The sequence below is a fragment of the Sesamum indicum genome, linkage group LG6, assembly GCF_000512975.1.
Source record: "Sesamum indicum cultivar Zhongzhi No. 13 linkage group LG6, S_indicum_v1.0, whole genome shotgun sequence".
NCBI classification, from domain to species: domain Eukaryota; kingdom Viridiplantae; phylum Streptophyta; class Magnoliopsida; order Lamiales; family Pedaliaceae; genus Sesamum; species Sesamum indicum.
Genome location: NC_026150.1, coordinates 7,652,977 through 7,679,200, shown reverse-complemented (window position 1 = coordinate 7,679,200; position 26,224 = coordinate 7,652,977). Strand labels below are relative to the sequence as shown.

At 35.2% G+C, this 26,224-nt stretch overlaps 2 protein-coding genes across 4 annotated transcripts; one reads left to right on the top strand and one right to left on the bottom strand.

The window, feature by feature from the left end:
* On the top strand, positions 5,464 to 12,867 carry LOC105164020. Of its 2 annotated transcripts, XM_011082566.2 has the most exons (9): positions 5,475 to 5,547; positions 5,656 to 5,820; positions 5,901 to 5,986; positions 6,787 to 6,931; positions 8,867 to 9,868; positions 10,957 to 11,032; positions 11,250 to 11,308; positions 11,920 to 11,974; positions 12,420 to 12,867. In XM_011082566.2, exons 2-9 carry the CDS (start codon positions 5,749 to 5,751, stop codon positions 12,458 to 12,460), a joined length of 1,536 nt encoding a protein of 511 aa, XP_011080868.1. In that variant the 5' UTR covers positions 5,475 to 5,547; positions 5,656 to 5,748; the 3' UTR covers positions 12,461 to 12,867. The 2 variants fall into 2 exon arrangements, 1 of the variants encoding a protein (XP_011080868.1); XR_002287178.1 differs by lacking the exon at positions 12,420 to 12,867 and having other exon boundaries at positions 5,464 to 5,820; positions 10,903 to 11,032; positions 11,920 to 11,933.
* Positions 17,672 to 24,875, bottom strand: LOC105164019 (neutral ceramidase). Of its 2 annotated transcripts, none has more exons than XM_011082564.2 (10): positions 24,673 to 24,875; positions 23,718 to 24,072; positions 23,361 to 23,569; positions 22,034 to 22,378; positions 21,019 to 21,238; positions 20,620 to 20,890; positions 20,424 to 20,549; positions 19,458 to 19,521; positions 18,640 to 18,809; positions 17,672 to 18,316 (listed from the first exon to the last, which is right to left on the bottom strand). In XM_011082564.2, exons 2-10 carry the CDS (start codon positions 24,029 to 24,031, stop codon positions 17,768 to 17,770), a joined length of 2,268 nt encoding a protein of 755 aa, XP_011080866.1. In that variant the 5' UTR covers positions 24,032 to 24,072; positions 24,673 to 24,875; the 3' UTR covers positions 17,672 to 17,767. The 2 variants fall into 2 exon arrangements, with proteins under 2 accessions (XP_011080866.1, XP_011080865.1); XM_011082563.2 differs by having other exon boundaries at positions 21,019 to 21,283; positions 24,673 to 24,874.

Below are 26,224 nucleotides of genomic sequence, written 5' to 3'. Positions count from 1 at the left end.
TTGAAATATTATGTTTGTTGTTTGATGTTTGATGTGTTGTGAGTGTCTGAGAATGAGAATGTATTGATATATGGTTTTACGTTACTAGTTGCTTACATGAGAATGTATTGATATATGGTTTTACGTTACTAGTTGCTTACAAGAATGGTGATATGTGGAAATGAGGGTGTGGTGGAAATTGAATATAATTGTGGTGTGAATATCCCTTGATGTGTTGAAAAGCCTATAAAGCGATATGAAAAGTGCTATGTGCGAAAAGAAAGTGCTATGTGCGAAAAGAAAATGCTATGTGCGAAATGAAACAGCTATGTGCAAAAAGAAAATGCTATGTGCGAAATGAGATTGAGGAGCCGGCTGTCAAGGGGGTTCACTTAAATTTATATAACGGTGAGATTGAGTTGGCGGGAAAAAACACAATATCACCTTCTGGTAAGCAAACTAGGAAAAATGGAGTTTGATTGATTGTCTTGTTATGAGATAGTCATGTGGTGTAATAAAGCTGATTATGTTGGAATTAAATTGATTGTATTCCATGCATGTTGCCTGTTCCTCTTGTTTGGGCTGTGTTTGATATGCATATATAGATAGGGCTGGTTATTTACTTACTGAGTGGCAGGCTCATTTCCTTGCTGACATTTTCTTTTAGGAATAGACTTTGAGTGTCTGACTATTGAAGAATAGGTCCATGCGCTATACTCAGGCAGGTCGGGCCAGTATGCAGTTTTCTCCTCTTTGTCAATTAGAGTACAAAATACATTTTGTTGTATAGAGAGAACGTAAGCATGAAGATTACTTATGATGGACTACTTGTAGTGTTTGATGTGCAAATATGAAGATGTAGGTTCATTACGCTTGTTATGACGTTGGGGTTACGTATACATATGGGTTAAATTATTATGTGCATTTATATTTATAAACACAGGGATTACTATAAGTATGATGTTTAGCGTAGATATAGCCCTTGTAGCGAAGGGGGTGCTACAGCTCTTCTTTAGAAAGTAAACGATTCCTTTACTGAAAGGAGACACTAGCTTTAACTTTTTGGAAGAGAGGTAAGTTTCATGAATTAATCAAAATCCATTACAAGTTTTTATGCTAACTTTGTTAAAGGTTGAGGCGTCTTATGTGATTTATGTTTTCAAAATCCATTACAAGTTTTTATGCTAACTTTGTTAAAGGTTGAGGCGTCTTATGTGATTTATGTTTCTTATCGCTTGTGCTTTTGCTGAAATGCCTTAGTAAATACAAAGCTAACCCAGTGCTAATTGCTTTCGGTTAACCATCCCATGTATTCATAGCATTTTGGATTTTGGTTTACTTTTCGATGTCATGTTGCTTTTGAGCAGTATGGGTAGTTGGATTATCTTGAAGATACTTTTCTTTTTTTTTTTTTGTTTTTTCCTTTAAGGATTGAAGGTACATTACTGAATCAGGTAAATTGCAGCTATAAATTGCAGGAACTAAAGCGCATAAAAAGAAAGAGGAAGCGTAGGAAAGAGAGGAGGAAGAGTCACCATCATAGAGATGATGATTCTGCTGATCAGCTGCATAAGAGGAGGAGTAGGAAGGCATATTCAGACTCTGATTTCGATGTCAGTATTTCAGAGGATTCGCGAGTGGGTAGGGGCAAGAAGCGGTCTAAGAAGAAGAGCAGGAAACATCGCCATGACGAGGACTAGCTTCTACAGTAGGTGATATGTCTTGTGCTTTTAAGGTTCCTCTAAACTGCTGCTAAGTTTACTATTGAATCTTTAATCTGGTGGTTGATGAGTTTTTTTATCAAACCCACTTTAGCTTAGTGGACAATGCATTAGTTTGTTGTATTTGCTGTTTTTCAGTTTCATGTTAATGTATTATTTTAATTGCTTTATTCTTCTGGTTGTAAGAGTTTTGATATTTACGGAGTATGCTATGTATGATTCCGACGTGTGATTGGTCATGTTAGTTGAAATATTGCAGTAATGCTTTGAAATTTAATTAAGTTTAAAGTTGTGTTACTTATTGGTTGCTATTCGATGGTTTGGGAAAGCCTGCCTGTGGTCATCAAGAAGAGCTTAACTATTGCTGCTCTTTTGAACCCAGTGCTATTATTGGAGCAAAGAAGGTTGGAGCATTTCTCAATGTGTTTTATTTATATAATTGTATTAGGGCAATGATTTTGTGATTAATATTATCCATTTTCTGGATCAACCTCTCTGAAAATCATGATCTGGTGTAGCAGGTTTCTGTTGAGATCATGATATCAAGGATATAATTTTATATGTTCTAATTAGCTACTGCATTTTTTTTTATTTTTATCGACCACAAACTTGATAAGTTTTTTTGAATAATTACCCCTCCTTGTTCCGACTTTGCAATTTCCTTAGGGTGCATCTTTTTTTTTGTGTGTGTGTGTGGTGTGTGTGTGTGTGTGTTTGTGTGTGTGTGTGTATGTCTATGTGTGGGTATGGGGGTGTGTGTGTGTGTGTGTCTATGTGTGGGTGTGGGTGTGTGTGGGGTGGGTGTGGGTGTGTGAGTGTGTGTGTGTGTGTGGGTAGGTGGGGTGAGTGTGTGTGTGTGGGTGGGTGGGGTGAGTGTGTGTGTGTCACGGTATAACATGTTTTACTTCTATTTTGAACGTAGAAGAAGTGAGGTGTTGCTTTTATCTTCTGCGCCAACGAATGCCGTCAGCGTCTTGTTACATTTGTCATTCTCCTTCAATTTCTAAGTTTTCATTTCTACCTTCACAACTCTTTTTCTCGTGCAGGATGTCACCATAGTTTCGCAACATTTTATGCTCATTATCGGTATTGTTTGTCTTTGTGGTCTATTTATGTCCTCTATAATATTTTTGTGTGCTTGCATAGATTTGTATTCTCATTTTTGTTTACCTGATATAAAACAGCATTTATTGAAATGAAAAGCAATAACAAGACAGGAGAGAGTGCATTGTCCCTCTTTTTTTTTCCTTTCAATATATCTCGTTAGCAATAGTGATCTTGGATTGATTTACTTTACTAGAGGGGATATAGTGAGAGAAAATGAGTGGAGAATTGATAAAATCTGATAAATGACTTTGGTGGTTATGATCTGCTAACCAATTCTTGAATTGGTTGCCATCGACCACTACAAAATCTTATAGTTTTGAACCCTAACTTTGGTGTATTTAGCCATTTTGATTTTCTTTCTGCTAATAGCGGTCTCTATAATTTTCACCTTTGAATCACATGATAGTTTCTGTAGCATCACCTTGATCTTTAGGTACTCGCATGGAAGAGGGAGAATTAGTCCCTTTGCTCAGGAACAATTAATCAGTTATATATGATGTAGCTGATGCTTGACTCATGCTTGTGCCTACATGTGACTTACTGTTTATCAGGTAAAGAACTAATCATTCACATGTCCAAGTTTTTGTTATTTTTCTGCCTTCAGGTACTTATGGGCAGTTTCATACATATTTGGGTGGTAGCAGTTTCCTAGTAATGTGGTTTTGATATTGCAGAAATCAGGATATTAGGCCTATAAGTTGTTGAATCTGTGGTGTTGTTTGATAAATGGCACAGCTGTTCCTGTGGCTCTTCTTTAGAAAGTAAATGATACCTTTACTGGAAGGAGACACTATCTTTAACTTTTTGGAAGAGAGGTAAGTTTTGTGAAGTAATCAAAATCCATTACAAGTTTTTATACTAACTTTGTTAAAGGTTGAGGCGTCTTATGTGATTTATGTTTCTTATCGCTTGTGCTTTTACTGAAATGCCTTAGTAAATACAAAGCTAACACAATGCTAATTGCTTTCTGTTAACCATCCCATGTATTCATAGCATTTTGGATTTTGGTTTACTTTCTGATCTCATGTTGCTTTTGAGCAGTATGGGTAGTTGGATTATCTTGAAGGTACTTTTCTATTTTATTTTTTTTTGTTTTCTTTTTACGGATTGAAGGCACATTTCTGAATCAGGTAAATTGCAGCTATAAATTGCAGGAATTGAAGCGCATAGAAGAAAGAGGAAGTGTAGGAAGGAGAGGAGGAGGAGGAGGAAGAGTCACCATAATACAGATGATGATTCTGTTGATCTGTTGCATAAGAGGAGGAGCAGGAAGGCATATTCAGACTTTGATTCCGACGTCAGTGCTTTAGATGATTCGCGAGTGGGTAGGGGCAAGAAGAGGTCTAAGAAGAAGAGCAGGAAACATCGCCATGAAGAGGACTGGCTTCTACAGTAGGTGATATGTTTTGTGCTTTTAAGGTTCCTCTAAACCGCTGCTAAGTGTGCCCTATTGAATCTTTAATCTGATGGTTGATGAGCTTTTTGATGAAACCCACTTTAGCTTACTGGACAATGCATTAGTTTGTTGTATTTGTTGTTTTTCAGTTTGATGTTAATGTATCATTTTAATTGCTTTATTCTTCTGGTTGTAAGAATTTTGATATTTACAGAGTACGCTATGTGTGATTCCGACATTTATCGGTCTTTTTAGTTGAAATATTGCAGTAATGCTTTGGAACTTTATTGAGTTTAAAGGTTTGTTACTTATTGCTTGCTATTCAATGCAATGGGGGAAGTCTGCCTGTGGGCATCAAGAAGAGCTTAACTATTGCTGCTCTTTTGGACCCAGTACTATTATTGGAGCAAAGAAGGTTGCAGCATTTCCCAGTGTGTTTTATTTATGTTATTGTAATAGGGTAATGATTTTGTGATTAATATTATCCATTTTCCGGATCAACCTCTCTGAAAATCATGATATGGGGTAGCAGGTTTCTATTAAGATCATGATGCCAAGGACTATTATTTTATATGTTCTAATCAGCTACTGCATTTTTTTCAATTTATCGACCACAAACTTGATAAATTTTTCTGAATGATTCTCCCTCATTGTTCCGATTTTGCCATTTCCTTGTCTGTGCATCTTTTTTTTTTTTATATTTGTGTGGTGTATGTATGTGTGTGGGGGGGGGGGGGGGGGGGGGGGGGGTGTTTGTAGGTGGGTGTGGGGGTGTGTGTGTGCGTCTATGTGTGCGGGTGTCTGTGTCTACCGTTCTTTTCCCCATGCGACCATAATTAGTCTATTAAGTAAATATACATATATTGGATAAACATATTTTAATTTACTTAAAAAAGTACATAAGTAAATAATATGAGTTAGATTCTTCTGGATAAATACTAATATATTTTTTTATCTGAAAAATTATTAAACTTCATTTAACGGAATAGAGCTCATTGAGGCTATCCATCCATGTGCATATATGACGTTTAGGTGGATGATTTCAATCATTCTATTTTATTATATATAGAATGTCACTAATATGTTTCCTCCAAAAATTTAAATATTTAATTAGTTTACTTTTCTATGTCTCTAGTAAATTTATGTGAAAGATTTAATTGGTCACCAATATAGGCAATAGAATATATTTTCTTATCTTTTTACTGTGTTGGATTATTTTCCTATTCTTTTTCAATTATATATTTGAGCGCCAGTTTCCTCTTCTCTTCTGTGCCCTCTGTACATCAATAACTTTTTCTTCTCTTCTCTCGACCCTTGTGCAGAGAAGAAATCCGCCTCTCTCCAGTAAGGATTTGAAACCTCATTTTTATAATTTGATTGAAAGTAAAATTGATATCCTCCATCAAAATTGCACGATATAGTTACACGAATCCGTGATTTCTACGTGAAAAGGTGGGTTTTCTACTCCACACAAGCTGATTTTCCCGCGCTGGTGTGTGGACAATCTTGAAAGGTCCAGAGAGTTCAATCGATCGGAAGTAAGCCATGGCATCTACTTCAAATCCAGTTCATGAGAAGGACAAGGGAAAAGCACCAAGATCGCACTTTCAACCAACAGTAAGTTGCTTAATGTAGCACTGATATGTTTTATATGTTTCCTGTCTTTCATTGTTGAACTCTTCTCTGGGAAATTCAAGGTGTGTTTGGCGGATTGGTGGTTGGTTAAGGTTGAACATGACTTCCAAGGGTCGCGGCTCGGAGTTGCGGGGTTTACTTCTCGAGAGTAAGTTGCTTCTTTATGGTTTGTTAACAGCGGGTTGAATTTTGTATTTAGCCTTTGAAATGCCTTTAATTCGTAGCCAGGAAATAGTTGGGTTAAATTGGGAAATGTGCGAAGGCAAGAAGTACTCATTTCGGTAGAGTAAAAGAATTCTGCTTTGCTGTAGTTATTTTTTACCATCAATCTTCTAAAATATTTTCTGAACAACCCTTTTCCGAAACCTTTGGTTTGTTAAGTTGAGCTACTGGGGTTGATTTTTGGGGTATATATGGTCTTTCTATCTTCGTTCATCTCCATTACGGTTGTACCCTTGTAAACTTCATCACCCTGTGAAGAAATAGATCTGGGCAAAATATGAAGCTAGTAGTTTTGATTCTTGTAACAAATTGCGTATATGAAGTGGTCTTTTCAAGTCTAAACTTAGTTGCTTATGTCCTGGCAATGTATTTTTATTTATTTAATGTGAGAAAGGCAATCCCTTGGCTCATAATGGCTAAGATGCAAAACTGAGTTTATTCTCTGTACCTGTGTTTATGTTTGTGCATTTGTGTACGGGAGTATATTCATGTAGATTGGCTTTCTAGTTAATGGTGTAAATATCAAGATGGTTTTTGGATTGATAGTTCTATTAAAGCTTCTGTGATTATGAGTACATTGCGTAATCCATGTTTGATTAGTTTTGAGGCAATTGGCCATTTATCTGCAAATTCATCCTGTCTTTCCTTTTTTTGAGCTCAAAATTATAACAAATTGAGATGTAAATGTTTTTCTCTCACAAGGCTTCAATCTAATTTGTGCTGTAGGAAACAAGCCATGCGAGCCTTTTCATCTGCGCCGATCCTTAAGAGATATGGTTTCTCTACTCTTGAGACCACTGATGGAATATGTGTTATCCTCGATAGCCTCATAAACAAAGTCCGCACTCTAGAAAATGGGTTTTCATCTGATGTAAGTTCACAGACATGCTTCTCATGTCTTTTTAAGCGTTCTTATATCTCGTTGACTGATGGGATAAATAACTATGTTTCCTTGAGTTATTATTATTTCAATCTAAGTCTAGATTGTTTTCTTTCAATTGGCTAAAGAGTGAAGCTATTTTCCTCTTGAACTTGTGCTACTGTGATCATGCACCAGAGCTTTTATATGCTTCACAAGTGGGGAAGACCTATTCAACTGCAAATTTGCAGAAAAGTCCTATCATTGTGTTCGGATTATTTCTTGGTAGTTGGAATAGTTGTGTTTTAGATGGTTTGAGAGATGTCTTGTATATGTATTGTTGAATCTCATGAATGCTTGAATTGTTCAGATTTGTGTTGGGAACTAGTTTTAATTGGCTAGTGGTGTCACTCTAAGCTTTTATTGATTTGAAAATGTAAATATAAATATGTGTAATGATATTTATAAAAACATAATATTGGAATGTATAAATATGTGTACTACTACTGATAGAAGTTTTTATAATATTTTTGAGAAAGAGGTTTTGAATGGTGGAAGATGTTTGAAAAAATATAAGAAATGTTTTGTTTTATTTTGGATTATTTCCAAAACCAATTGAAAAGAAAGTGTCTAGCATGCAATTCCATAGAAATTATATTTGGAAAAGTGCTAATATGCAGTGGACCATAGAAATGATTTTTCATTCCATGAACATAATTGAACTTTGGTTTGGTCTTGGACTTTTGGTGAAAAATATAATAATTTCCAATCCAATAACTTTCAAAACTAAGTTATATTGTAACAGCTCTTTCTCCTACAAGATGTCATCATTGTCCTGTTTTTCTACTTCTTCACAGTTTTCTTGTAGGACGACCTCTAAGTCCTTTTTAGCATGCTATTACAAGTGCAAAATAGTATTTGATTCAAAGTTTTTGCTAATATGTCAGTTGTAACAACTTAGAATCAGAATCTCCCTGTAAGATTTTGCCATTTTACTAGGTTGCTCCTTGATTTTAACATTTAATGCTTGTTGAGTGTGTTTCAACCTTGTCAAGTTTATGAAACGATTGTATGCCATTACAATGGATCTAGTTTAAAAGGATTACTTGATGGAAAGGGTCTTGTTGGCTTTTCAAATTGAAGAAACTGGTTCGAGTTTTATTAGTATAAATAAGTAACTGAGACAATATTGTCTGAATGAGAAAAGCCTTTCATTAGGCTATGATTTGTGAGCCTTGAGCAGATTTAATACAAAATTATCAGGTCAGAAGTCTTTGCTGGATGTTTAATGCAAATTAATAAAGTAGAAATTGCTTCAAATCCTAATATTATAACTATGAAGTTGCCTAAGTTGACGAACTTAGATGTGGCAAAAGGATTACGAATAGGTTGGCTGCTATGCATAGAATAAGTTATCTTAATAGTTGAAGTAAGACATCTTTCCTTCTTCATGATAAACTTAAGCCCTAGTTCCTTCTAATAATTGTTCATTAAAGGAGATGCTTACACGACTAATATTAAGGTTGATAGCAAAACAAACAATTCGACACATAATGTTTCGTTAGATTCAGTTTGGAGAATCTACTGCACGCAGTAATCACCTCGCTCAGTAACTTGGTGATCTTTCCTTTTTTTTTTTTAAATGTTGTGTAGGCATAAGGAAGAATTTCAAATGCAAAGATGAATGTGAATTCAGGAATATTTTGCTACCACTGTAATGCTGCAGATATGTTAGATGCTAAAAGCTCAACATGGAATTAACAGTTGAAGCCCTTTCTCTCCATCTGTGAATGTTGAGTCATACTTCTCATTATGCTAATATTGGGACCAGGAACGCATTTCTAGCTTCTTAAACATTCTTATTCTGAATGACACTTCTTTTAACTAGTTGAGCATTGGTTGCATAATATTTATACGACGAGTTGTTATACTTCATTACTTGAACAGGTATGCAACCATTTCAATTGCGGGTTTCCAATATACTGGAAGGAGTATGATGAAATCTTCTTGCGTGAAGAATCTCCCTCTAGTGGAGTTAAACTTCTTAAGAAGAGCAAGAAAGCTAAATTTTTACCTGATCCATTGCCCCAAAAATCTGACAGTGAAATTAGTGGCTCTGTAGAGAATATAAATATGACCTGCATTGCCTCTAGGCTTCTTCAAAAGAAATCTTATTCTGCTGGACGCATTGTCGAAGAGCACATAGCCAGTGACATACCTCTGACCTGTGTGAAAAATGCCATGCAGTCAGTAACAGACTCATTTTCTGGACGAGATGTCAAAATTTCAGCTGTTAATGATAAGAATGATGATTTCCAAAGTCCTGATAACGGAGGAATCCTATCTGCATGTCATTTGTACAATAGGAGCAGGAGCAAACCAACGGCCAATAATTTGAGGAATGTGAAGGTGCACAGTAAAGACTCCACAAATGCCAATCCCGGCAAAAGTCTGAGCTTGTCAGAGGAAATTCTAACTCACACTGAGGGTAGAGTAACGACACGTTCAATGAGCAATTTGAAAATGAAAGAGAAGAACTATAAAGCATCAGCTAGAATATCAGGAGTTGAGAAGATCAGTTTAAATTCTGTTTCATCCACGGGTTCCGGAAAAGTAGATCTAGCGCCTGGATATTGTGAACCAGGAGGCAGAAGTAACATTTATTCTGAGGTCAGTGGACTCCATGGACATAAAGATCAAGCAAAATTGGGTAAGTTGGATGCTGGTTCTATAAAAGATGTGCTGGAGCAAATCTCTGAGACTTCAAGCCAAGATAAGGACCTGAGAAAGATTAAAACTAATGGCAAGTCACAGAAGGCAAAAAATAAAGCAACAACATCACCTAGTATGCTTGCTGCAGCAGATAACAAGAAGGAAAATGTAATTGCTGAAAATAAGCGTTTAGCTGAGATGAATAACTCGTCGGGTATGAAGACCAGAAGAAAATTGGTATGGTAATCTTTTCACCAGTGTCGTCTATATTGTAACATCCTCTTTGATTAGAGTGCTGACTATGTTCTAATTATTTATTCTGATCAATGACTTTTAGTCTATTCTATGCTTGAGTTTCCACCTACATTGAAATGGACACAGAGCTAGTTATTGAAGGAAAAAAGATGTTTTCATGTAGAGCTGCCACATTGTATAAAAAACAATATTGGGGAGACCTATATAGTTAGTTGCATAATACTTGATGGCATTGGGAAACCGTCTGTACTGTATGTAAAAACCAAACTACTTTTCATATACCACATTGTGGTGTTGCTTTCTGCCAGTGTGGAGCTGTAATGGGCCAAAAAATTATATAAGTAGTATATGAATCATTTGAATTCAACTTGTCAATTCAAGTGATGCTAATCACTTTGTTCACCTGCAGAGAGGGATGTCATTCGGGGAACAAGTTCAGATAATACTGATTTCAAGCTTCCACCTTTTTGCTGCTTTAAGTGGAAATGAGTTAGATTGTTTTACTGACTGCAAATGTGTGGAGTTATAGGTTTCACGTTTGAGAATTAGGGATAGAGGATATCATAATAAGGTGAAATTTAAGAAGATCAGGTAGTGAAGCTTAAAATGATGAAAGAAATGTAAAGATATCATGAGTAATTCACTTGACAGGTTTGGTTCTATTGTTTGTGGTCCAAATGACTTGTACATGCATGAATTATCTGCTAAAGTGAAGTGTTTTCATGGATATTTTATTCTACTCCTTGTGGCTTTCACCTTGAGTTTTAGTTCCATTATCTTTATATGCTCACTCCTGGAAGAAGGATACTAAATTGGGACCACTAGGCTATTAACCTTTTGTGTTCCGGATATATGATTTGGGCAATGATTGCTGACCTCTTTTCACGAGGCAACATGCTTGAAGTAGCTTTTTATTACTAAATAGATTTGGTTAGTTTCATTAGTTGAATCGCAGATTATCTATGCTTATATTCTGATTGTAACCCTTCTGTTTTTGGATTTCCACTGAATAATAGAACTCAGTTCATTTTATGCTGCTATAAATCACTGCCTTCCTCTGTCTGGTTTAGAGAACTCCTGATAAGGAAAAGGAGAAAGTTCCCAGTGCCTCTCCTCAATCTTTGAGTTGTAACAGATCTAGATCAGGTAAGTATGTTGCTTAAATCTTTAAGTTATCATTTGCCTCCAGTGCGAGTATGAGCAGTTTACTTGTTTCCCCAATATCTTACCCTTTCTTTTTATGAATTAGTTCATAATACTTTGTTCGTGCTTTCTCTATGCACGCTAAAAAAGCTGTTCCATCAACTAAACAAAATGGAATTCATAACATTATTCAGTTTTTTTTTTGCTGAAAATTTTTCAGGAAGATTGCTGATGCCTACCTTGGCATTTTGGTGCAATCAAAGGGCAATCTATGATGCGGTTTGTCCTGAACTTTTAATATTATGCTTTACAGTTTTGCTGATTTACCCTCTTTTACTATAAAGTGGTTAAATTGATTGTTCATGCAGTTGTATGTAACTGGAACATATTTACTATTTTCTTATGCATCAGCTCTCAGATATCTGAGCAATCCAGTAAAAATGTTATTTTTGTAGGTTCATAGAAAGAGTTGTCTTAAAATATTATAATAGAGGCTTCCTAGTACGAATTGCATTTTAATTTTTTGTTTTAGGAGATTTACATGCATGATCGAAGTGTACACATACCACTGTGATTACTTCACATAAGCAAGAGTTTGCATTACACTCTGTGAACAGTTTTTTCATTGAAGTAAACGTTTACATTCATGAACTCGGAAAACTTCTGACAACCAACATAGAACTGATAACTTTGCATCATCTTTTAATAGTCAGCTCCTTTTTCTTTCTTCTTCCGCCATTTGCTATTGTGCAATGGCTGCTGTGTGTTTCGCAAAGAATCATGTTGGTAGTTAGGATGTAGATACTGATCTAGAGCGGAGTTTCTTTCTTCTGGGGGTTTTTTACAAAACGCAACTTTGAAAGTGATAATTCAAAGTCACCTGCATTCAGGATCGAACGATTACTGGAATTGTGGATGGCATAAACATGGAGCAGCCAAGAAAAGGTATGTCAGGCAAAATCCATTTATATCGTCATGTATTATGAGCATTTCTAGCAATAATATTACAATCAACTATTCAAATTGAATATTCTCTTTACTTCTTTGGACATAGTTCTACAAATACTTTTTATCCTTGTACTCATATGACTTGAGAAACAAGTACTTCAAGTGTTCAATCTTTCAAATCCAAAAACTTAGCCTGTGGTACTTCAAATTAACTTCTTTTCTCCGGATACACAATTAAACTGTGATTAGTTCTCTGCCACTACTGTGTTTAAGTCCTTTCCGAACTTGAAACACAACTAATGGAGTATGATTCTGCCACTATTTTGTCGAAATCTCACAGTCGCTGCATTTTGTCAAGTTCCGCTAAATTTCTTAGCTTAATTTAGGGTCGCATTCAGCAACAATCATATCTATTTCAGCTCTTGATTTGAACTTTTGATAGGAAGTAGATCTACACCCCGAAAGAGAAGGCAACTGATGTGAAGAGTTTACAAGGACTTGCGGCTAAGTAGCAGTCACACGGTATGCAGTGCATGAACAGATGCTTATCAGCTGTAAAAGGAACTCAGGATTGCCATTCCCTTGGTGTTTGGAAGTTAGAATATTTCTTGATGGCAGAAATTTTTTGAGTAAAACCTGATACATCTTGGAAAAGAATAGTTAGTCATCTGTTTTTGGAATTTGGCATTTTGACGTTTCCGGCAATCTGCTCCAATGGGAATGCTTTGTGGATCCATCCGTAGGTTCTTATTGAATCTTGATACTTTTGATTACCTAGAAAGCATGACATGTGTGACATGCATCGTATTTAAAGTTAAATGTTGTGTTCCTAATTTTATTATGTACTAGGATGCATGACCAACAATGCACTTGTACAAATATATTTTTAAAGTTCAATATATTATTTATAGTTAGTTATAAAAAGTTCATGATATTATTTTTGTTTTTGTTGAAACATTAGTATTATACAATTATATTACCAAAACAAATTAATAATAATTATTTTAAGTGATACGGAAACTATTTACTTCTATTATTTGTAATTCACTTTCTAAATTTAATTGCTACTACTAAATAAAAAAAAAATTCAAAATTAAAATTTTGTATTTTGTATTTATTAATGATCATATTTTATTATCAAATCAATTAATATAAAAATAAAATAATAATATTTGAAAATTCAATAGTAAAATAAAAATAATTAGTCAAAGCTCTTTATTTTGGATTGTTTTAATAAGAAGTTTTATTTACTAAAAGATTAACAATATAACCGAGTAAAGGTACAATATGAAAATGTACTCAAGTACGGGTATGAATATTTTCTCATAATAGGGATAAACACTCAAGTAATTCTCATTGTTTTATATTTAATCATAAGTTACACTTATCAGTATTTTTAAAATAATATACTGATTATATTATGGAAAAAACTTACAATCTAAAAATAATTATCTAATATTAATATTAAAATAAAATTAATTAGTCGGAAGCCACTTGATTTAATTTTAACGATACTTTTAATTTAATAAAATTGAGGATATTTATTCTATATTATATTTTTATTTTTTGAAGTTTGGATTATTATATGTTACATATTATACTTGAGGGTAAAATGATAAGTTTAGATTTTTTTTATTCTCACTTTTGTCCCTAAATTTATAAGTTGTCGAAATGGAATTAGTGCCATTACAAATAGGAAAAATTAGATTTATAGAATAATTATTCATTCACATTTAAGAAATTCAAATTTGTATATATGTACATAAAAAAGGTTTTATTTAAATTAGGTTTGGTCAAAATATAATGAACCATACAATAAGCATGATATATTTGATAGGTTAATCTTCTTAAATTGTACGCCAATTACATGACGAATACATTATATTTGTTGTGTAATTAGTTCATGCTTGACCAAACTCAGCTAAAATTAAAATGTTTCTATGCACTACACTCCTCATGATACATTGTGATGAGGATATTCCTTGGAATGTATCTTCCAAGGGCAAAATAGTCAATTAATATTGTGCTTTTTTTCGTTGGCTGATTCTATTATATTTTTATTTTTGGGTTATTTAGTTTCTTGATAAAAAGTTAAAAATTAATATATCTTAATAATGAGTAAAATTTTGTAATGGTTGTAAATATATATTATGTGAAACGTTAATCTGACAAAATATTGATGCAGCTATGTGATCACTAATATATATATATATATATATATATATATATAATGAAAGTATCAAAATCCAAAGGAATATCCCATTAAGCGTAAAAAATGTTTTCTGGCAATTCATTTAAAGGTAAGTTGCACTTATTAGCATTATTTCTACCTTTAGTAATTATGATAAAAATCAAAAGTACAACCTCAAAATAAATTTCTACTATTCATATTAAAATAAAATCGAGGGAAAATTGTATTTTTTGGTCGCATATATTAGAGCTTTCTTCAATTTAATTCCACTTGTTAGATTTATGGAAAAATTGTATCTCTTAAGTTGAAAAATTCCTTAGTGTTAGTTCTCATGTGCAGTTTTTGTTCAATAATGTTAGTTTTTGTGACACCTCGTACGTAATTGCAATTCATCTTATAAGAAATAAGCATTTAACCTAATAAGATAATTCTTATTTTTACTAATATATTATATAACCCTCGTGCCAGGACATATGCCATCAAAATTTTATATTCAATCCTCAACCTTAATATGTATGAACATAAGAAAAAGAGAGAAGTGAAGTTTCTAGTTTTTTCAAAGTTTAAATATAAATTCACTGAAAATTTAAAACATAAATAATTATGTAGCTAAAGCTCCCAACTTTTTCATTGCGACCCACCTATTAATTCTGATAATTGTCTAGTCACTAGGGCCTATCCCCTGAAAAAAATATGTGGCAAGGGATAAGTTGTCAACTCAGTAAGTATAGTTAATTAATTTATATATATAGAGACACAGCAAGTAAAGTACAATACAAGCACACCAACCAATAAATATTTGTCATATCATAACAATGGATATAAGAGCAACATATACCTACTATCATATATTAGTCAACGACATCATTTTAGACGTTATCGTTTATATTCCCTGCTTACCTAATTCGGGGTACATCATTCAATGGTTTTACTGGCCATCAATATCTCAATCATCAGAATATCCATCAAACGTGATAGCCCATACCAGCCCAGTGTGTAGTAATATCAGCACAGAATATCACAATGAACATGACATCCCCACACCATCCTAGTGTGTATCTATCAGTACAGGATATTTCTCGCTATTGGATATACCCCGGTACCTTTGCGCCATGGTATCTAGCTTTATATCATCCTTTTCATATCACATATCATGTCATCAATCACATCGTCATTACAGCCACAGCTCGCCATCAATTAAATCATCATAAACCATTGAAAATGCTCCTAGTTAGGTAAGCTATCTTTTCATCTCAATTCACAATATTTCCATCATTTAATTCCATCCAACAATTATTTTTCCATATATAAGTTATCACCCAATATGTTCAACAATCAAATATAACATAATACAAGAATCCGTCACTCTTTATTTTACATATAATCGCAAATAATACATAATGACAACTTCAACTCAGCGTTAGGCCTGATCCATCAACCAAATAAATATCTCAACTGCCGCCCCCTACGACTTGTTAGACAGGGAAACAGGAGTATATTCCATTCTTTCACAATAATAGTGTAGCTTTATTCAATTCCAAAAGTGCCACGACTCGTGAGACCGCGAATGGGTAAAAGTAGCATCCACACCACATTGTTGTGGATGGAAGGCTTGGATTTAATCAAACAATTTGAATTTTAATCCATTATGGGCTTAATATTTAACTCGGGCCATCCAAGTGAGAATTAAGTTTGTTGTAAATGAGACCTCATCATTATAAAATTTTGTATGCATCAGTTTTAATCATTGAGCATAAACAGATGCATTCCAAACACATCATACACCAAATATTAACCACATGCAAAAAAAAGCCTAGCACGCCCCTATTGGATGATCACAAGCCCAATCCTATGTGACCCACTTTGACCGCAATGAGTCTATGGTCAATCTAAGGTGTGGCTTAACTATTACAAAATAGTAACCCATTATCATTCTAATGGGCCTTCCTCTTTGTTCTTCTTCTATCGTGAGCTCCGTCCAACGGGCTTAGGCCATCCTCTCCTTGGAAGCTTACATTTGTTCAAAATAAATGAACCTCACAATACTAACTGCACTCCTTACAACTGAAATTGGAAACCCCAATCAAAAGTTGGGGGAGTACAAAAGGAGGGAGAAAGCAAATCTTATTATTTCAAGGCTAAAAATGTAAGAAGGAATTAAAACAAAGAGGCATGCAAGCCTCACCCAACATAATATTAAACCATGCGTTCGGCTAATGGGCTTTGTGATCATCCTCATTGTTTATCCAATAAACAATAATTAACACATTTATATCAGATATAAACATATTATACAAATAAATCCATGTATTTAACAATAGTATCCAATATCTAATACAAAAATATAACTAAAATGGATATCAACTATACATTCAATGTACAATTTTGTTGTTTGTTTGGAAGCTATTTCCAAATTAATTTAAGGGACAATTTTAATTTTAGAAAAATTCAATTTAACTAAAACTAAAACTAAAACTAGTCAAAATTAATAATTTCAGAAAAATTACAGAAATCAGGAAAATCCAATTTTTTAAAAAAGGGGCACAAAACGGTCCAACCATTTGAAACAGTAGTAGGTCGCACGCGCCCCTTCCCGAATGTTGCGCGCTGCCGCTCTGCTGGCACGCACGGCTATTGCTTGCCCGCGCCCTGCTGGCCAATACCGGCCGACAGGTATTAACTGATCTAAATTAAAGGAATCTAAGCCCAAACTCGAATTAACTGATCCAATCAATTAATTAAGTCAAATCTAATAAATTAATCCAATTAATTTAAAGTTGTTTAAACTCAAAATTAATTAATCCAATTAATTAATTCTTCAACCATCCATCAAATGGATTATTAAATAAATGATCCAATCATTTATATATTCTCATTGAATTAATTTAATCCAATTAAATTATTTTATTTCTTGTCGAATTAATTCCAAATTAATTCCACCAATTCCATAGTGATTTGTGTGTGATTCTTTAGGTTCACCCTCATTTAGGTTTTGGCATTGTATCCAACACAAATAATCAACTAAATCTAATTTAATTAATCATTAATCGAAAACGCCCGTCACTATGGACGGTCGTCTTGCAATGGTACATGGCACTAGAGATTAGGTGAATTTTGGCGTGAACATTTAGGCTCTCGAGTTCCATACAGGTACGATCCTTCCATCGTCCATCTCTTGGCCTTAGTCTAGGACATGAAATTAGATGCCAGTTCCCATCCTGGACCAGACAACTATACTGAATACTTGAGATGCGTTTACTCTATTGATCAACAAAGGAAGGCATTTCCTATTCGACCAATCGCTATGGGCATAGACCTAGAAAGTCTAAATCATCTTAGAACGCATAGGAGATCTAATTTCACATTTTAAAAAAGGTCCAAGTATAATTAATCCTTTGATTAATTAGTTTTTTATTTTATATACATTTACTGTTAGTTCATTCTATTAGTTTTTGATCAATTATTCACTTTATCTTTCTTTTTTCTATTCAATTAGATAAATAAATCAAAATTTTAAATTATACACACTCAGTGCTTCAATTGCTAGCGAGAAGATTCATACAATATCTGTTCGTTGCAAGGAGTGGAAAATAAAAATCTTATGCCACCACAAAACCACTGGAAGCACCTGTAAAATGCTTAATTGACCCCAAAAGACTCTTTGCAGCGCCAAAATGCCTAATCCTGTATACACCTGAAGCAGCTGTTTGTGGTATTATCCATTGTATGGTTGCATGACTTCGGGTGCTAAGTTTAGCAGGTCTGGACCAAATGAAGCGGAGGCAGAAATCATCATCATCATATGCAGGCCGCCAAGAATCCTTGCCTTTGAGAATCTCCACCAGCGCAAATGTACCTTCAGTCATGAGGTCATTTCTGGGACATGCTGACCAGAAAACTACCGTTACATTGTCACCTCTCTTAAAGGTGGAGTTCTTGGGTACATCTAAGCTGACGTCCCCAAAATTTACACCAAGTGGAGTTGCATCCATCACAACAGGTGTAAGTAAGCTTATTTGCTTGTTTAGCAGATCTGGAGGTTGTGGCCCGGATTCCACTGATTGTCCACTGATAAGGGCTGCTGCAAGTTTCTTGAACTCCTGAATGTAGCCGCTAAGAGTGTGAGGTCCATACAGTGTTGAGGCACCCTGAAATGGATTAAGAGCGCTATGTTAGTTACAAACTTGAAGAGGAGATTTGGTTAGTTCCAGGTGGGACATTGTTAAGAATTACACCACCGATATGTAATTCCAGAGATTTGATTATACCAGTGATATGTATAAGGCTAACTGTTTTCAGAATACCACTGAAGCAGAAAAGGACTTTCTGCAGTCAAGAATTATGTACTAGATTAAGCATTGCCAATTTTATGAAGTCAAACATTTTCTGAAGCTTACCACCAGAAAACGTTAAGTGAACTAATATGGCAACTAAAGTAATCCTACGTAATATTGACTTAGAAGTGACTAACCTCATATCTCTGTATCTGGTATTCCTCAAATGTTGTCACATATTGTGAATATGTATTTGTCAAACCCGCTATCACTACATGGACATTGCTACCAAACTCTTTAGTATCTCCACTTGTCAGAACCGTTTTAACAGCATCACGGAGCCGTCTTCCAGCCATTGTGGTGAACTCTGGCAAATGAAGGTAGAAAACAATACTAGTAAAAAATGAGATCTATTCACAATGAAAAGTACTTGGTAATTTTTCTTAGTATAACTTAGTCAGCTCTTGGGTCCATAATGGCAGAGCTTGTACAGCAGTTCACAAGATCAAAACTTGGATTCTAAAGGCCAAAAGAAGGGTGCAGTTTTGACAAATATTCTATGATATGATATGTAGAGCAATTAAAAATACAACGCTCATTTGCTTCGAAGGAGCAGAATCCAATAAGTAGGTACATTTTGTGCAATACTGAACAGAAATAGGAACTAGTTTAAATTCTAGAAGAAATAACCACTTACATCCTATTTACAAAAATCAAAACAGAAAAGCCCAAGAAATTAGTGTTCAACAGTCCTCAACAAACACAAATTCCTTTGAGTCATACTGAAATCTGAATCAAGTCCAGGAACAGCCAACTGTAGCCAGTTCCTAGTTCACAGCAGTCTGCTTCAGCAAGCAATGAAAGAAAGGATGCTAAGAAGCATCGGCTGAAGCCAGAAGCCGATTTTATAAATCATTAGACTCAAAAGTGTTGCATTTTATTAATGCAATCATCTATACTAGTAATAGGCGTATCTGTGAGAAGTTAAACAGAAGGAAAAGAAGCCAAGCAGTACCTCCAGGCACACTAAGAATCACAAGCTGCCCTATCCTCAGAATCTGAACTGGAAGTATGGAAGGCTGCAATGGAGAGAAAAAGTTATCATAAATGAAATTTATAGGCTATATATAAGATAATGCTAACATATAATTCAAGCAAAAAGTAAGACAGTAGCACGTGGAACTGAGGGAGAACAATAAAACAGCATAAAGAAACATAACATTAAAACTAGAAGTTCAATTCATAAAAAGGTTAAAGAGTGTATCCACATGATTAATTAGAAATAAAGTCAACAAAAAAGTTAAGTGAGAAAACCGATGATGTTGTTTGAATAATGGAAAAAGCAACAAGAGGGGCTACTGTTGCTGTGCAACTGTCAATGTATCAATGAGCCTAGTCCTTTTACCATGCAAAATTAAATCCTCATTCAGTGCCTTGTGAACTAAGTTGAATGTGAACGTAAAAAGGAATTATATATTGCCACTTAATTTTAGAAATGACGTTGACTTAACAAAGTGGAGAAAAGGGTATAGCGAACCAGGCAAGCAGGATAATGCTTTGATCGGGGGAGCTAAAAATACATTCTTCAACTAAATTCGTTCAAACATTGAATGTAGCATCTGCCCTTCCTCCTATATTGATTCTTGACATGTATTATTTTGTCTAGTTAACAATGAACGCAATATAACAACATAAAAGAGAGATCCACATATAACCCTTGCATGCTCATGAATAACACTTGAGACAGTGACAATGGAATTTTAAACTTCAGAAGTGCATAATATATGTTCCCTGTAAATTCAGTTTGCTAAACTTCTCATAATATCAGGCAAGTACCAGGACCTAAATGGAAAACCATTCTAGTTTCTATCAAACAAGATAATTAGTTAAACTGGATTTTCTGAAGACTACTATTAAGGTCTGGAAGATATCAAGGTCCTTATGATACAAACTAACAAATTTTGGTAGGATTGCAACTGACCGCCCAATCGTAAGGCTGTTTCATTTCACCAGTATCAAGCAGAATGGGTTTAGGATGTTGACAGTCATTTTGTTCCTTGCCTGGAGTTTTAAGTACGTTGCGGACGAGTCTCCAAAATGCATTACCCTGAAGAAAGGGAGCATTAATATGTGGAACATGAAAGCACATACAAATATATACAATCTAACTGACATACACTGTCATCCCCTTGCTTAAAATCAAAAGCCCCAGGTCCATCAGTTGTACCAGCAGCAAATGCAAACCCCATTGCTGCAGGACAGGTTTTTACAACATTGGTACCTCCGCCTTCCTTTGGAATTGTCACATCAAGTTTGGAAAAATCAACAAAAGTATGACGATAATCGATCTTCCCATTTAATTGCTCAGATGCTGCATTAAAAAGTTCCACTGCTTTCCTGAATTGTCTCTCCCCGATAATACGTGTGCTTTCAAATTCATCAGGATACCTGCCAAGCAGTTCAGTTCAGAGATGGAATTTTTAACCTACAGTACACACAATCATTTTTATGTTTATCAAGTAAAAATCAGGGTTTTGTTACTTTTACTCAATGCAAGAATGTAGAAGTACACATACCCAGGTCCTCGGCCATAGCATAACTCATTCTTTCCACCACAGGTACTATGATTGAAATCACAAGGTAAGCCTGTATCTAAACAGAAGGCTCCAAGCACATTCGGACTGACATCACCGCAATTGGTTTGACAAAATGCAGATACAAATGCAGGCATTTCAGTCTGCCTGAGAGCACTTCTTACACGTTTTGCAAGGCTTGTAAACTTGATGGTTGATTTGCCTGATGAGGAATCAAAAGAAGCAGCAAGTTCTAGTAACTCATGATCTGCATTTGGACCACCAAAAAAATTGTTCATAACTAACAATTTCAGGACAGACAACGAGAAGACCCTCAATTTATCCCTCCTCTACATCCCTCCCTACATCTAATCAAGGTGTTCTCCTATAATTAATTGGCAAACAACATGTTCAAGCAGTGACCAAGCCGTATGCACTAGGAGGCACAAAAAGGAATAAAATCAATGGAATTTAGATAAATACAGGCTAAAATTCAACTAAACAAAAACAAACAACTTTCCTTCGAGAATCAGCATAATTTAGGAGGAAAGACAAAGTATCTAACATAATATACTGGAAAACATGAAAAAGCGCACTTGCAAGAAAACTGGTGATAGTGGATTTACACTTTTTTGTTAATTACAGATTAGTACGATTTATCAATTATACTAAACATAGAAAACAAGAGAAGATAACTAACATAACCTTTATAATCAAGCTCAGAATGTTTTATGCCTTACGTAAGCATCGTGAAGAAACTAATCCAATATAAAAATGACAAAACATTTTTTAACTCATAAGAGAACCTTCTTATGTAAAATTATTTAGTAGCCAACAGTACAATAAGCATATTTAAGAGTTTAAGGCCAAACAACTGGCGTGAAGCTCAAACATAGTTATCACGATTCCCTGTTGTTAAACTTCTACAACTGAAGCAAACATCCCCATGTAATTCAAAAGTGTTTCTATTTCCAACATTATGCTGAAAACTTAAATGGAGAAATACTCAAATACTTACGAGTGTCTTTAGCAAGAGGAATAATGCTTGAGATTCTTCTGGGGATTTTGTTAATCTTAGATACATCAGTTGATATGCTTCCACCATTAGTTTGCTCAAACCAGTCTTCCATAAAGCGAGCTGATGCTCCTTTATTGTCCCCACTTATCAATGAATTTGTCCGGCTCATAGAAGTTCCATGGGTTGCAAACCAATTGAAGCTGCCAACTGGGCCCCATTCATCATCAACAAACTTCAAGAGGGTCATGTCTTTATCAACATCATACTTATATTTACTGCGTTCAGCAGCTGGATTATTGAGATAAGCGCTTGGACTGCGATTAACACCAGCATCTAAAAGCTCCCCTATAATGAGGCCAAATTTGGTGAGAATAAATAAAGGTGCAGATTCCACTATAAACAATTTGCTTTAAAGCATTATCCATGAATTCTCAAGCACATTTCTCGTAGAAAGCAAAATATGGACAATGAAGCACAAAATTCAAAACAGGCACAACAAAGAGAGCTAAACCTCTCCGCTAGTGAGGAAACTAGATAGGTTTTAAGCAATCTAAGCAAATGTGAACTAGTTATTTAATATACGATCCCACAAAAAGAATCACGCATATTTTGTTAAACTAACTCCACTCCTAGCACCATAGACAGAGCCACCAAAACAAAAAACCAGGACATACGACAGAGAATTGGTTTTCTGAAAGGTATCAACCAGAGAAATACAGCTTTCTATTAGGAAAATGGAGTTCTAATACCTGAAATCTGTGGCCCCAGTAAGGAATACATATGGCAACATAAAACATCTAATACACAACCTATGATTATGTTGGGATACTGATTCTTTTCTCTGAGATGGCTTTTATCACTGGCAGGCTTCGACGCTACAGGAATTTTCAGCAATTGAAGTTTGTTCATTTGCTTCGAAATTTTTTCTTCCACAACAATAACTTGTACATTAAACATCAAAGGTGGCCTTTAGTAAAATTCTTCTTAAGCATGCGTAGAATTAAAGCCATGAACCCATTTCACCACTCCAATATAGTTGATACAGTCATACCCATATATCATAAGAAAATCTCTTTCAGTATACATGTCAACAGTATCTGCCAAACCGACTAGAAAGCTGAAATGCAGGTTCGAAAAGGTAAGCTTATATAAGAAGGGGGAAAACCTGAAAGACAGTTTGGAAGAAATAGTAGGCTGGTAAATGCAGTAGGAGCAAATGCACTGCTTCAACATACTTATGTAACTAATTGACATAGAACAACCATTCCATTCAGCCATACATTATTTTAGCATTGATAAACTCCAATGCTAATTATAACTCCATTACCTTTATTCACATATATTGATCCAGTTCGAAGGTTATCATGAGCTTGTATGATGCTCTGCTCAATTCCATCAACAAGGGCATCAAATGATTGGCGGACAAAACCAAGGGATGTTACAAGGTACACAACATATTGAAGATAACCTCCAGGGCCAGCATGGGTATGAATGCCACTAATGGCGACATTATTTTCTGTATAGAGATCACCATACCTGCAATAGCATCATGATGCCTCTCAAATGAAATTCTATAGCATCAAGCAAACAACTATAATTGCAGGTTTTAAAATCATCTTGGTTCAATTGTCTATGGAAAACTAAACTTCCATAAGAGTAGCACTTCTTATTAGGTAATAACTACCTTGCCTTCAATCTCTCAAGGACTTTTATCGTAACCAGTTGTGATGCCATACAAGCATCAAGATTTACAAACACAATCCGTTTGCCCTGAGGCTCTGCAACAACGAAGGCGCGAGCTCGCAACCTGAAGTGAATACCAGATGCCGTCTGATCCATGTTTGCATACCCCATCATGTTAACATCAGCTGCCGGCCCAGTGATGTCATAGCTTCCTAGCCCAATCAAGTAGTTGGAAGCTGATTTTACCCCTCTACCATTCTCTACTAAGAGTAACAAAAATATTGGTAACATTATTCTAATGGATCTTCCCATCATTCCTTTACCGGGTAGCCAGTTGAATTTGCTTAATGACTTCACTGCATTTCCATTCAGCAAAAGTGCAAAATTAGTGAATACTGTCAGAGAAGAACACAAGACAAACATATCAAGAAAGCCAAAACTAAGATAAGTACTATTCCCGACAACAAATTCTGTCGCAAATGCATAAACAAAAACTGAGTTTTACTAGAATTTTGTAATTACAATCTCTTTTAAGCAATATAAAGGTAAATACTACTATTTGACTGACAAGCTTTTCTATATAAGCTGATAATAAAACTATATAATTTGAGCTGAAAACCTTAAAACAGAAACGGCAATGGCAAAGAAATAGAAAAAGGAAAAGCATGTCGATCCGCTAACCATTTTAAGAGGTAAAACGGGAAAAAAGAGGAAAGAGATCGTTCAATTTCACCGTCACGATTAAGCAATTACCCAAATATCTCGGAGAAAAAAGATTAAGTTCGCAAATTCACTTTAACAAACACCAATTCAGAAATCATAAGAAGCCAAACAGCAACCATACGATGGATATCAGATACATAAAGTATCCTCTACACATATAAATACCGAAAGCTCAAAGATAACAGCATAGGCATACTGAAATTCAAGAAAAGATAGCTGAACCCATCACTTACAGAGAAAAGAAAATCAGAAAATCTGATTCAAGTTACTGCCAACAGGCAAGACCTTCTCCTTATAGAGAGAATAATGTGAAAGGAAAAGGAAAATGGCAACTTGGCGTAGCAGTCAAGATTGCGACTTCTATTTTGGGTTCAATTGTGTGCACAGTACTATACATTGCCACTACCATGTTGGCTCTTCCCAGCAATCAAAACAATGGTCCTCTACCATTTTCATTTTGTAGCGTTTATTAATTCTACATTTGATGGTAACTAGCATGATTGATAAAGGGTAGGGTTTATTAATTCTACATTTGATGGTAACTAGCATGATTAATAAAGGGTAAATTGCCTATAAGTACACTATGAAATACAAAATTTGTTAAAATTTAGCTGCGTCCGAGAAATAGTAAAAAAAAATTATGAAACTTAATACAGTAACAATGCAATAAACTCTCGAGTAATATTACAAATGAGCAAATTATGGTTTATAATATGCGTGGCGCAAGAACATTGGGCCCAAAAGAGATTATGAAACCCAAGCTAAGCCCATCAACCCAAAAGGAGGGTAGCCTACTAGAAGAACCAGACACGGCCCAAGAAGGAGGTCTGGTAAAATACTCTCCAAACCTTAGGCTCAGATGCAAGGGCGAACTAGGACAGTCTAGGAGAAGGGATGAGCCCTCAAGAACAGAAACTCCTAAACATAGAGGGATTCCCTGCAAAATAGAAGTCCTCGCACGAAACGAATCCTTCCCCAGGCAGAAACGTGCTGTTATGAGTTGATCAATTGAAGATAAGGTTGAGTCGGGTCTTATCCACATGCATTTTGACCTTTTTTCGAAGATAAATGAGCTGTGTAGAATCCCAGTGAAGGGCGACCCCCCCTCTATATATACAGGTCAGTCCCCAATGGAGACACCTTCCAAAATCTAAAAAATTGCTTTATACTCTTGCTTTGTCTATCAACTTACATTCTGATCATAATTCTCCTACGAATTTCTTATTTATATGTCAATTTCTGATTACAATTTATTTTTACAATAATTTATTCATAAATTCGAGACTAACTTGAACGTCAGAGTGCTAACGTGTTATTTTGTAAGTTTATTTTTCAAGTTCTTTTGCCTGATTAGCCCAAATCCATCATCGAAGTCCAAGTTCGTTAGATCGATGCTAAAATCGCACGCATCAAGTGGCGTCATCTGTGGAAACTTTGAGTTAAAGATGTGAGTTACCATGAAATCCCCTAGCAATCCTGCAAACAAACAAAAAGTTGTGGAGGCAATTGGCAACAATTAGACTTTACAGGTCGTTTCAAGAACTTCTCTAACCCCGATTGGTGGAGGATCCGCCCCAGCACTCCCTGCACCAATGCCACCCCCCAAAGTGGGTGATCCTATGGTTGACCCCCCCCCAAGGCAAAGTACCTCTTCGGATACACGGGAGAGATCTCTCCAGCTTTGCTAGGCGCAATCTGACAGATGGTTGCTGCAGCAATTCAGGAGTAGATGGCAGTATTTGTTCTGCCCGCACAGCTCCCGTAATGGAAGCAGGCATCCTTGAA

What these genes read in the sequence shown, in the direction of transcription:
- LOC105164020 (XM_011082566.2), top strand. Translation starts at nt 5,749, where the DNA reads ATGGCATCTACTTCAAATCCAGTTCATGAGAAGGACAAGGGAAAAGCA. An exon ending in TTGTAACAGATCTAGATCAG is followed by an intron (nt 11,033 to 11,249) that starts GTAAGTATGTTG and finishes AAAATTTTTCAG; the next exon opens with GAAGATTGCTGATGCCTACC. An exon ending in AAAGGGCAATCTATGATGCG is followed by an intron (nt 11,309 to 11,919) that starts GTTTGTCCTGAA and finishes ACCTGCATTCAG; the next exon opens with GATCGAACGATTACTGGAAT.
- LOC105164019 (XM_011082563.2), bottom strand. Translation starts at nt 24,031, where the DNA reads ATGATGGGAAGATCCATTAGAATAATGTTACCAATATTTTTGTTACTC. An exon ending in TCCTCTTGCTAAAGACACTC is followed by an intron (nt 21,284 to 22,033) that starts GTAAGTATTTGA and finishes GTCCAAATGCAG; the next exon opens with ATCATGAGTTACTAGAACTT. An exon ending in ACCAGATACAGAGATATGAG is followed by an intron (nt 18,317 to 18,639) that starts GTTAGTCACTTC and finishes AATCCATTTCAG; the next exon opens with GGTGCCTCAACACTGTATGG.